We start from the raw sequence: 11776 nt of genomic DNA, 5'->3' as shown, positions 1-11776 counted from the left end.
TGAGCAATATGAACTGCTTCAGATGTACATGGCACAGGTGTGTGCTGTTACATTGCGTTTTTGTATAGTATTGATGATGATTTCTATAGTTGCAATGTTGTAGTGGTTGGATTAAATCAGCTAAATAATAATAATAATAATAGGCTCAGGTACCAAATGCATGTCGCACCACTGGTCACACGTGCATCCATGTTGTGCCACATTCCTTCATACTGGTGCATCCAACCCCAAGAAGAAAAATTTAAATTATAAGCATAATTAATCTTTAAATCACGCCCCACAATCCCATTAATGATTAAGGAAAACAAACGTGAATGTAAGGAAAGTGTACATAGTTCACTTAGTGTTCAGTGGTTTCACACGTAAATGGAAGGAGGGATTGAGAGAGCGGTGCTACTTGCCTGAGTGAGCAGGAAGTAAGACGAGAGCAGAGGAAGGTGTGTGTCTGTGTGTGTGTGTGTGTGTCTATTGAGTGTTAGGTGGAGGTGAGGGACAGGGTGACGGGGTGGTGCTCACTTTGTCAAAGCTGGTAAAACGGTCAGCTTCCTGAACGTGTTGACGAGTAGGGGAGGAGGGGGCGAAGGGGTCAGCTACGGGATCCTTGGCAGGCAGGGAGGAGGAGGAGGAAGAGGAGGAGAACTCTCCCGAGTTCTGTGTCGGGAAGGGGCCACGTCGGTGGAAGGAGTCAGAGGACTCTGTTCTAGAGAGGGAGGATCTCTTACCTACGCAGACGAGGCAAGTGTGCGTTTCAGATGGAGCGTCGACAAACATGCAAACAGTCACAATCACACAGTTGATGGTTTTCCACTGCACAGCAACGGCTCGGGCTTAGCTCTATTCACTTCTGAGAGGCCATTTCAAAATACTACAGTAAGAAAAAATTGGAAAAAAACACCACATTGAACGCATCATTTAGAATGTGAGATGCAAACAAAACAACAATGAGAGATCAACATTTGGTAAATTTAATTCAAGAGGAGACTGCAGCAAAGTGGAGCCTGTGGAGTATCAAACTGCAGCTAAGGCAACGCATCATGTTCAGCTGATGTGGAAATGTGGGCCAATCGTCTTGGGTTGCAATAACTGCTCAGGGTAGCCTAGTGGTTAGCATGTGTGCATCTCTATTCTGCGGTCCAGTGTTCTCCCCGTACTTACGTGGGATCTGTTCAACCAACAGTTGTTTATGTCACCCATATATATTTGCTCAGGAGCCCAGGCTGACGGTTATTATTTCTAGTACAGTGAGTAGAGCTGTCAAGCCCTGGAGGTACCAGGCAGTGTAAAAGGGGCATAAAGGACTCAGTACTGACCTGGAGGTGGAGGAGGCGGTCTAGTTGGCGTACCCGTTTTGGGAGGCAGCGCCGGAGGAACGTCCGCATTGGCAGACTGGCTGTCCTCCTGGAACAGGTTCTTGTTGTTGACGCCAAACTGATCAGCGCCATTTGACTGTAACAATCAAGAATAAATGCATACAGAAAGCAATGTTTGGAGTTGTTAATTGTTTAGTTTTCTTAACGGTCACACACTGTTTTCAGTTTTATTTTGCTATTTTTTTTCCGATTTCATGACAGAAGTACACCCACTCAGGTGAAAAAGTCTCCATTTCCACTGACTCATTTCCCCATGATGAGGGCAAGTTTCTCTCATACTGTATGTGAGGGTTTCTACTTTCTATATTTTTAGTGGCAACTTGAGAAAAAAAAACAACTTTTTAAAGTGGACTAAAATTGCAATGCTTGATTTTTTTCCCAGTAATTTGGACCCTCTGCATTCCATATTTGCCAGCAGAGCTGATTACATGTTGAATGCATTATTTTTCAGAGACAGATTGCTCATGATGTATTATCTTAGACACTATTCAAGGTGGTAGCATTAGATCACACCTGCTGATTAGTGGATGTTCGAAGAAAATTTACTAGTAAAAGTCTGGACCTAGGACACCTGTGGCCACTGAAAATATAGATACCCTTAATGGATAATTAGACTTCACACTGATCTGGTCGGTATCGGCCGATATTTCGCATTTTATGCTGATCAGCTGATCGGCTTTAACGTCATAATTCGCCAATCCGATCAATGACGTCATTGATCTGGTCCGCAAAAGACATTTACTCCGCGTCGCCATCATGTACATTATATTTGAATCCAAAAGCTAGTTTATTTTTAGCCTTGTTGCGTGTCTTTTGACATAGTGCTATAAATATCTGACGGCCAATAAAGTTAATATAAAAAAAAAAAAAAAAAAAAAAAATGGCGGCGGTGTGGGACAGACAACACGTCTGAGACAGACAACACGTAATGCCCGGCAGACTACAAGACAAATCTGCTTTTTCACAATTGCAGTATGTCAGACTACTGCAATAAAATCTTGTATTATTATACCACCGCATCCCTTTTTTTACAATCATTGGACTTTATCTTGTCAACTCAAATGCGACCAGATACACTCGTTACCGTGGTGACGACAACAAGAGTGGATCGCGCTGACTGTATTGTAAGAACAAAATGGGGAAAAATGTATGCTGGTGGTCACCGGTGCTCAGGAGAGGACATTCTTTTAAGGCTTGCTTGAGGTATGTTCCCGTACTTTTAATACGATACGACTCGCAAGCAGGGAACAAAATGTTATACAGCCTAGCAAGCTAGTGCTAGCACTAACGGTTGAGCGTAAACATGCTGCCGTTCTGTCGAATCATGCTTTAAAGTTTTGGTGTGGGTGAAGTAATTTAATTACAATAAAGTAAGTTAGCACCCACCCCTGTCATGTAATGTTGGTTTGACCTGACTCATTAAAATACATGACCTGACTAGAGCAGTGATTTCCAACCTTTATGGAGCCAAGGAACATATTTTACAATTGAAAAATCTCACGGCACACCAAAAAAACAAAAATGTCACAAAAAGTGGATACATTAATTACTGTATGTACTTCCTGCCATCTAATAGAAGACCATTAATTTGTTCTGTCTGTCACTATGCCACACTGGCATAAATAGATGAACAAAGATACATTATTTAATGTAAATATAATTTTTTGACCAATTAAGTACACATGTATATACAGTAAATGAACAGGTCATTTGAATAGACACATTGCTTTATCTTGTGATCAAAAAAAAAAACTCCATCCTCAAAAAAGACCAGCAGAGAATGTACTTCCTGCGGCTTCTGGGGAAGCATGGCCTGCAACACGAGCTGTTCAGGCAATTCTACACAGAAGTCATTGAATCAGTCCTGTGTTCTTCCATCACAGTCTGATTTGGTACTGCTACAAAAAAGGACAAACTCAGACTGCAACGGAAAATCAAAACTGTGAAAAAGATTGTCGGCACCCCCCTACCCACCCTTGAGGACTTGCACGCTGCCAGAACTAAGACAAGCGCATGCAAATCCTCTTGGACCCTCCACATCCTGGTCACCACCTCTTCCAGCTCCTTCCCTCAGGTAGGCACTACCAAACAATGCAAACTAAAACAATCAGACATTCCAACAGCTTATTTCCTCTTGCCATTAACCTTTTAAACAGTTAACTTACAATTCCATTGCAACATGCGACCAATTTTTGTCTTGAGTTTGTTGTCACATTTCTGTCGGGCCAATTATACATTACTCGTGCACTCACTGGAGTAGTCTCGCTACGCTGCATTATTTGCATATTTGTTGCTGACCAATACTGGCCACTCATGTGCCAGAGTAGCATCTGCAACATTTGCGCAATTGACATTGTCCCAGATTATTTCTCTACTAGTCACTTTAAACTGCATACATTTCTTCAAGTCTCGGCACCCTTTGCACAGTGGTCATTGCACTGGACTATTGTTCTATTAGTCATTTCAAACTGCTCTAATTGCTAGAGGACTCTGCATCTTTTTGCACAATTGTCCAAAAAAACAAAAACAAAAATTTAGAAAATAAAAAAATTGTACCGGCATTACCAGATTACTGGTAACCTTTCATTGCTCAGTGACTTTTTTTTTTTTTTTTTTTCAATGTCTTTATGTCTCAAAACTATTATTTTGTCGTACTAGAGCGGCTCCAACTGCTGGAGACAAATTCCTCGTGTTTTTGACATACTTGGCAAAAAAAGATGATTCTGATCAAATATAACACGATAAAGAAATAGAAGAAATACTTGTTGCCCCTAAATGTAAAAAAATAATTTCACTGAACTTAATTTTCATCATCTTGTTTGGCCTTTTTCACCACACTTTCCTGAACTGTATCAATAAAAACTTTAGAAAAATTCAATGGACATCATTCACAATACCTGATAACACATCTACCAAAATACCAAAAAGTGAGGAAAATGCGAGCAAAAAACACAGCACCTGGACAGTCACTGTGAGGTAACCACGCGAACTGAAGGTGGCCGGCTTAATGACTCTCCACGTGTTTTTTATGTTCTAAATGTATTTTCGTCATAGTGGCTTTGTTGTCATAACCCCCCAACACACACACACACAAGGATGACGGCACAATTAGTGTGTAGCTCTATTTGAGTGGGGAAGAAGATAATCTACAGTGTATTACTCTGATTTTCAAAAGGTATTAAGTGTGTATTAATTGTCTCTTATATCAAACTTTCCTTTCAGGGGCAGTTCCATAAAAGGCACAATCACTATTCTGAAAATCAACATTACCTTTGTCAGGGCACTGAAATCAGCAAAGCCCCCTCCGAACGATTCATTCCCAAACACAGCAGCGAATGGATCTACAATCATAAAGAACACACTATCATTAACATAATTGGTATTAGGTATCCTCCAATGGATAGTGCCATCTGAACAGTCCTACCAGGGTCAGAGTTGGCACTCACTGTGGTACCACCTGGAGCAAAAGGGTCACTGGCTGCTGTGGTGTCCTAAGAACAGTAAATGTTGACTTAAACAAACATGAGTTAGTCTCTCAATGTCTAACACAGTGAGGACAGAATGGACTCACCAATGCCAGACCAGCGCTGGGCGGAGATGTGCTAAATGGATCTGTCCCAGAGTACTGAGAACCAAATGGATCTGCCTCACCAGTGGCGTTCATCTTGTGAGCGAACGGGTCCGATTCAGTTGTGTCGTTGCTCGTAGAGCTGAACGGATCTGTGGCTGGTGCGTTTGGATTCGTGGGCTGGGAGGTGAAAGGGTCTGGTTTTATTGCCATTGCTGGGGCAGGATCTTTGCGCTTGGCTGGGAACAGGTCTGGGTCCGGCGCACAAGTAGTGGTATCAAACGGGTCAGCAGAGCCAGAAAAGGGGTCATCTGAGGAAAAGTGGTTGCTGGCGGTTTGCATGAAGAAATTGTCTGCAGCGAAGGGGTCTGACCCTTTGAAAGGATCTCCTCCAAATAGATCTGATGGGACAAAAATATTGAGTTAGTTGTAGTTAGTTGGTCATGCATGTACAGAGAAATCTCGAAAGTCATATGATCCAAAAGTTTGGATCAAAATGTTCAGGAAAAAAAAAAAATGCCTCAAACCATAATAATGGAACGCATCATGAGAAAAAAAGTGTAATAACTATAAAAACAGAAATAAAGCCATGAGAAAGTGTCTGGCTGCTCTGTAAAATATGAGAAATAGACTTCAAATTCAAATATCTAAAATATACACAAACTCATTTTACCAAGTAAATGCTAGGGCTGGGCAATTAATCAAATTTAATTTCACCAAATAAATGATAGGGTTGGGCAACTAATCAAATTTAACTTAAATTGTATTTGTATTAAATTCTGCACCATAAATGTACCTAGATTTTGTATGCAAGGTGGAATTTTGTTTGTTTTATGTTTACGGACAAAAGTTACCAACTTATATTCATGTTACATTAAGTAACCGTGTTAATGTCAAATATTAATCCCAAAGGGAACATGCTGGGGGGAGTACACTCTGGACTGGTCGTCAGCAAATTGCAGAGCACATAGATAAACAACCATTCACACTCACATTCACACCCACAGAGAATTGAAAATCTTCAATGACATGATACATGCATGTTTTCGGAATGTGGGAGGAAACTGGAATATCCGCAAACAAACAAAAACCACGCAAGCACAGGGAAAACATTGTGTGGGGTTTGCACACAGTAAAGCTCAGAAAAAAGCCGTTGTGTTCCCCTCCATTACATGTCTGACTGGAGTCTACAAAGGGAATGTGCTTTTTACTTTATTTTGGTTTAATTATAGAGTGGTTAACTCGTTTTTATGATTGTATGATAGTCAAGAATGTTAAAATGTTACATGAAAGCCCGTACAGGTTGTAAAGGCTTTACGATGGCCACATGAACAAATTTATTTACTTTACTTTTACTTCTTACGGGACCAGCGTCATGGATCAGGAGGGTGTGTTCAACTTTGGAGGTTGCAATGCACTCTGTGTTTGCTTTCTCAAACTCACCAGCAGCTTCTGTTTTTCCAAACAGGTCATTCTTGAATGGATCATCTGCAAAACAAATGTCACATTTTCAAACCTGCAGTGTGTGAAGACAAAACAAGTGACACAAGCCACAGATTTGATGTTGCTCACGCTCTGTAAATGGGTCAGAGTGGAAGAAGTCCATCTCGGGCAGAGAGGGCTGGCTGGTAGCGGGCAGCGCAGAGCAATGAGGAAGAGGTTGTGCTGGTAATAAGGACGGGATGACTTCTGAGGAGACTGTAGCTTGCCGTTTTACCTCTGGCTCTGGTGATGCCACCTGTTTTGTTGAACAGTAACTTTGTCTTACTCAAATTGACAAACAAATTCACAAATCATAATCTCAAAATCTTGTTCTCAAACTGGTCCAGCATTAGGGCTGGCAAGATCAGTTGACAAGTCACCTGTTATGTCAACGATCAAAATTGTCAACATTTAATTTAATAATCAACGTCGTTTAATTTTTTTAAGGCTGTTTTTTGCCTGTTGTCTGCCTTCTGGCCGCGATGCACATGCGCAGTAATGGTAAACCGCGTGTGCCATACCCAGAAGAACTACAGCTAACCAGCGTTAGAAACGGAGCCCGAACGTTTCAGCATTTCACCAAAAATACTAAAGAGGAATGCTATGCAAAAACTGTGAGATAGAACAGTGATACACTAGCATCTAAAGAGGAAGAATGTCGTGGCTGATTCAATGTCCGACAAACAGGAACAGTCATCAGTCAACAGTAGTTGGCTGTTAATATTAGCGTCAACGGCAGTGAGGTACTTGCTTAAAGTTGTAAACATGAACATTATCTTAAGGCTAACGATGACAATTTCATTACCCTTATTCCCAGTTCCCTTGTTATGATTGTACATGATTGTGGATAGTTTTTGGGAACATTTTAAAGTGCACTAAACATTTACAGCTAAAAATGTTCAAGGTTAGAGTATCGCCGTCATTTTAATTTGCACTATTATGTTTAAGCATTTTAGGAATGCTTATTATCTTTTCCACATTCCTTAAACACTTCAAGCTGAAAGCTAAATATAGTTGTATAAAAGCAGCTGCATGCTGGTGCGATAAGCAGCAATTTACATATGATCTGATTCGTCGACTAGTCACAAAAATAACCACCGCCTAGTTGACTTTAAAAATAATAGTTTGTGGCAGCCTTATCCAGCATCAAACTTTGCTCTTTTCCTGTTAAGGTTCTTTTTCCATTTCAATACAACTTCAACGAATTAATGGCGCCATCTGTTGATTGCTACCGAGAAGGACCATAAATTAAGCCTGAACTGACGTTGTACTACCATACAATACAATATCTTGTTGATTAAAAGGTTAGCTAGATCAAATTCCACAGGAGCGATGCAAGGTTAAACAAAAAGACAGTTTATCATCACAACTGTATGATAAGTCTTTACCTTTTGTGGGCTTGTTTTAGGTGACTCTGCAGCATCATCTTGGACTTCTGAGGAGACATCAGGTGAAGGGTTTTTGTGTTCCTGGAGATGTCAAAGAACAAGGTGTGTTACATAGACATTCAGACCGTTCAATAATCTTGTTGTGAAAAGTAGTAATTTCACACATTTACAGTTTTCTCCTGTGGCTTGGTGAGCGTCGGCAGATTTATGTACTTCTCAGAGGAGGCTAGGCTAGTGTAGAGGTCATCCAAAGCATCTGGCTTCAGTTTTTCCTCTTCTGGTGTCTTGGGGCGCTCTTCCTCCTTCTCTTCCTCTTTTTCTTCCCTCACTCCTTTCTCTGTTTGTTCTAAGAGTTCTTTCTGAGTGTTTGAGTCAGCAGCTGGATCTTCGCCCTTCAGCTCTTTAGGTTGGTCGTCCTGGAAGAGGTCCCTATGTTGCAGCTGTGGTGTGGGCCCTGCCGATCCATTGACCATGACAGGAGAGTCATCTTCCAAAGCTCTCTTCCAGCTCAGCTGGGCTTCCATCGACCTCTCTTCCACTTGAAGGTCGTTAAGTTTGTGTTGGACCTGAACGGCAGAGCAGAACGTTAAAGGTGAAGAAAAATACGGCTCAAGTGAGAAAACACAGGTGAATAAGCTTGAGACATTTCCATCTGACCTGGGCAACTTGTGTGAAGGAGTCCCGTACAGACTCCTGCAGAGGTGTGAGTTGCTCTTGTGCAGCTTGGACCTTCTCCTGCAGCTTCCTGCTCTCCTCCTGCAGAGCCAGAAGCTCCTCTCGAGCCTGGACCAGCTCCTCCTCGTACTGACATATCCTCTGCTCCTGCTCCTCATGCTCCAACTGCAGTGACGTAATCTGGCAGACAGTAAAACCGGGTCGGGTTTTACGTTAAAACGTACGTTAATGCAAGGTTTTCAAAATGTAAGGATGTCTGGAGAAAATATGGCAAGCAGCAAAGATGACGGGGAGCAAATATTACTGACTTCACAATTATGTGTTTTCAGCATCTTATAATTTCTTTAAATAAATGCACTAATTGGTCATATCACATCCCTCAATTAGTGTCCATTTCCCAATTAGTCGCTGGGTGAGTCATCTACTAAAAAGAATTTCCCATCCAGAAAAAAAAGCACATAGTAACTGTAATAATTTGGGTTTATAGATGTTCACACATGGTCATTCAAGAGTTAACTGCTCAGAAGATTGGAACTTTTATGAGCTAAACAAAACAGCAACATGAGGCACGTCAATGAATTCAATGTAACCAAGCTCCCTGCTAAATATTAAAAGATCTTAAATTATATGGACACACCGTCTTTAATAACGATTAGTAGACTGACGTGATTCGTCGACAATGCTGTGTGCATTCATATTTCGGTATGCTGCAGTTCTTGTTGCTTCTCTGAATTTCTTCACCAAATAATCTTCTTTTAAACTTCAGTCACTTACCAATGTAATACCTGTAATAATGTTTAGTATTATTCGAAACAATAAGCATAAAAATAAAAGCTACCATTCCACCCAATCTGTAGTTGAGTGCTCCATAAACCATCATTTACAGGAATAAATTATATTTCATTTTAGATTGTTTTAAAATACTGATAGTGCAAGTTAAAAAATAAATAGCTATGTTTATTTGTAACATTGCTGTATGTGACAGATAAAATAAAGTTTCAGTTGTTAACCTATAAAAATTCACTTCCAGAACAATGTGCCCAAATTTGTCTGACTTTGCATATATTCAAAATTTTGTCAAGAAGATTTCCGTGCGACATTCATAATCATAATCGTTAATAAATTATGGGTTCAATATGTCATTTTAATGTTTTTCTTACATCAACCTTCTAATGGTGGACGCAGCTGCAGCCTGAATCGAAGTACCAGCATTAAGATTTCAACGTTTCATCATCAAAAATATCAGTGTCTATGGATTAATTCACCTTTGCCAATTCTGTTTTCAACTCCGGACGCAAAGAGAACTTTGGCCTCTGCAGCTTTGCAGCCGGGGGGCGTAAGAAAATACACATATATACATGTGCACCAAGCAGCTGTTCAATGTGGACGCGCTGCTAACGTCAGAGGCTGGACCCCACCCCCCACAATATCCAGAACAATCAGTGACAAATCAACGTTCAGTGATTTCTGTAACAAAATACGGACGCTCCCTAACATTTGGAAGTTCTGCATTTGCTGCATTGTGTTTGTGTTTTGCTGTTGGATTAACACAGGCTATTTTTAATATAAAATAGAGGGGTATCTCAATTTCGTATCAAAAATAATTTCAATAGTTCAATTAAAAAAGTCAAACTCATTATACAGATTCCTTAAACACATGAAAATACTTATCCGAAGGGCAATCCCTACATAATTAAAATTCATTTTGATTGTTTATGTAATGATTGGCTGGCGACCAGTTCAGGGTATACGCTGTCTCTCGCCCAAATATAGCTGGCATAGGCTCCAGCACGACCGCGACCCTCGTGAAGATAAGCGGTATGGAAAATGGACTGATGGATGTTTATGTCATATTTCTTGTAATGGTTTTGGGTTTTCGTTTGCTACAAACTATCATCATTAAATTTGTAAAAAGAATAAAGTCATGAAATATTTCATTTGTGAATCTATACAGATCATTACTGTATAATGATTTTCACATTTTAATTTGAACTACATCTTCCTTGATATTCTAATTATTAATGTGATGCACCTGTAATTATGAAAAACTAAAGGCTAAAACTAAGAATTAACCATCAAAAAAGTGTAACGTTACCTCAAATTACAATATTTAAAATATGCTAAAAACGTGTATGCCAACGAGTGTTGGGCTTGTAATCGGGTTTGTAACCTTTTGGTTTTCAGGGAGGTGACAATAGCCTTCTGCCAAACCCACCAGTTGGCTCTCTTGGTTAGTCTGCTGGCGAATGTGGGCCAGCTGCTCCTCCAGTGAGCCCTTCTGTTGATCCAGCTCCTCCAAGGCCTCCTGCACCTTCTGGCGCTGAGTCTGGAGCTGCTGCAGCACCTCGCTCTCTCTCGCCACCTCACCCTGCAAGTCCTGTGGAAAATGTTGTATGTTCAGGATACATCTAAATATGCAAACCAAAGGAATACAATTAGGGAAAAGTCTTTAAGTGACCATGACATCATAAAATCCATTAGTACAAAAGGCTTTACTGTCAAACTACACATAAAACAAATATAATTACCCGCTGCTGTATACAACAACCGCTTAACTTCACCTTGGAAAAGTCTGTTAACTGAATGCTACCACACGATGCAAAATAACCAACGGAATAACTGTCGTTGTGTTATAACTCGGGCTGCAACTAACGATTATATCAATCATCGATTACGCTGTCGATTACTCGATAAATGGTACTGAAAAAAACTTCATCCATTTATTAAAAAAGGGACACTATTTCAAATTGACAGTGCAGAAAAGGCACAAACATAAATTGTTTATGATTTAGTTACTGGTTTGGTCTGTAACATAAGTATAATTATTAATATTTACTGTAAATGCCAAATTCAGAGAATTTGGAGAAGTTAAATAAGGTCTCTGAATGCCCATCCTGCCATTCTCTGAACTGCTTATCCTCAATAGGGTCGCGGGTGTGCTGGTGCCTATCCCAGCTGATTTCGGGCGAGAGGCGGGGTACACTGAACTGGATGCCGGCTAATCGTAGGATTTGAATGATTAATTGATGATCAAAAATCATTATAGATTTGATAATCGATTAGTTGTCAAGTAATCATCGCACCTCTACTTGTAATGCTTTAAACAACGGAACCATGCAGCCACACATGTAAACAGACAATATAACAATACTCACAGGCATATAGTCTTTATCCTCTGCAAAAAATTACTAATATTACTGCAACTTAGTAATTTGTGAAACACTGTGAGTGTTCGTATGTCTACATTATAATGCCCCCTTGTGGCCAAGGTACGCACACATGAATGAGCACAA

General features: G+C 40.3%; 1 protein-coding gene across 5 annotated transcripts in view; it reads right to left on the bottom strand.

Moving 5' to 3' along the window:
• Positions 1-11776, bottom strand: part of eps15 (epidermal growth factor receptor pathway substrate 15) — a 36929-nt gene that overhangs the window by 5646 nt on the left and 19507 nt on the right. For 3 of the 5 annotated variants that reach the window (XM_061683093.1, XM_061683089.1, XM_061683090.1), the window contains 11 exons: positions 10699-10860; positions 8466-8663; positions 7973-8374; positions 7809-7889; positions 6511-6676; positions 6382-6426; positions 4942-5339; positions 4795-4861; positions 4641-4711; positions 1311-1446; positions 517-722 (listed from right to left, as the gene is read on the bottom strand). In XM_061683093.1, the coding sequence (XP_061539077.1) occupies positions 517-722; positions 1311-1446; positions 4641-4711; positions 4795-4861; positions 4942-5339; positions 6382-6426; positions 6511-6676; positions 7809-7889; positions 7973-8374; positions 8466-8663; positions 10699-10860 (1932 nt within the window). The remainder of the gene's footprint in view (positions 1-516; positions 723-1310; positions 1447-4640; positions 4712-4794; positions 4862-4941; positions 5340-6381; positions 6427-6510; positions 6677-7808; positions 7890-7972; positions 8375-8465; positions 8664-10698; positions 10861-11776) is intronic. The other 2 variants (XM_061683091.1, XM_061683092.1) reach the window with 2 other exon arrangements.

The sequence above is a fragment of the Phycodurus eques genome, chromosome 8 (assembly GCF_024500275.1).
Source record: "Phycodurus eques isolate BA_2022a chromosome 8, UOR_Pequ_1.1, whole genome shotgun sequence".
Lineage (NCBI taxonomy): Eukaryota > Metazoa > Chordata > Actinopteri > Syngnathiformes > Syngnathidae > Phycodurus > Phycodurus eques.
The sequence above is the reverse complement of the archived record's forward strand: the minus strand, read 5'-3'. Positions and strand labels throughout refer to the sequence as shown.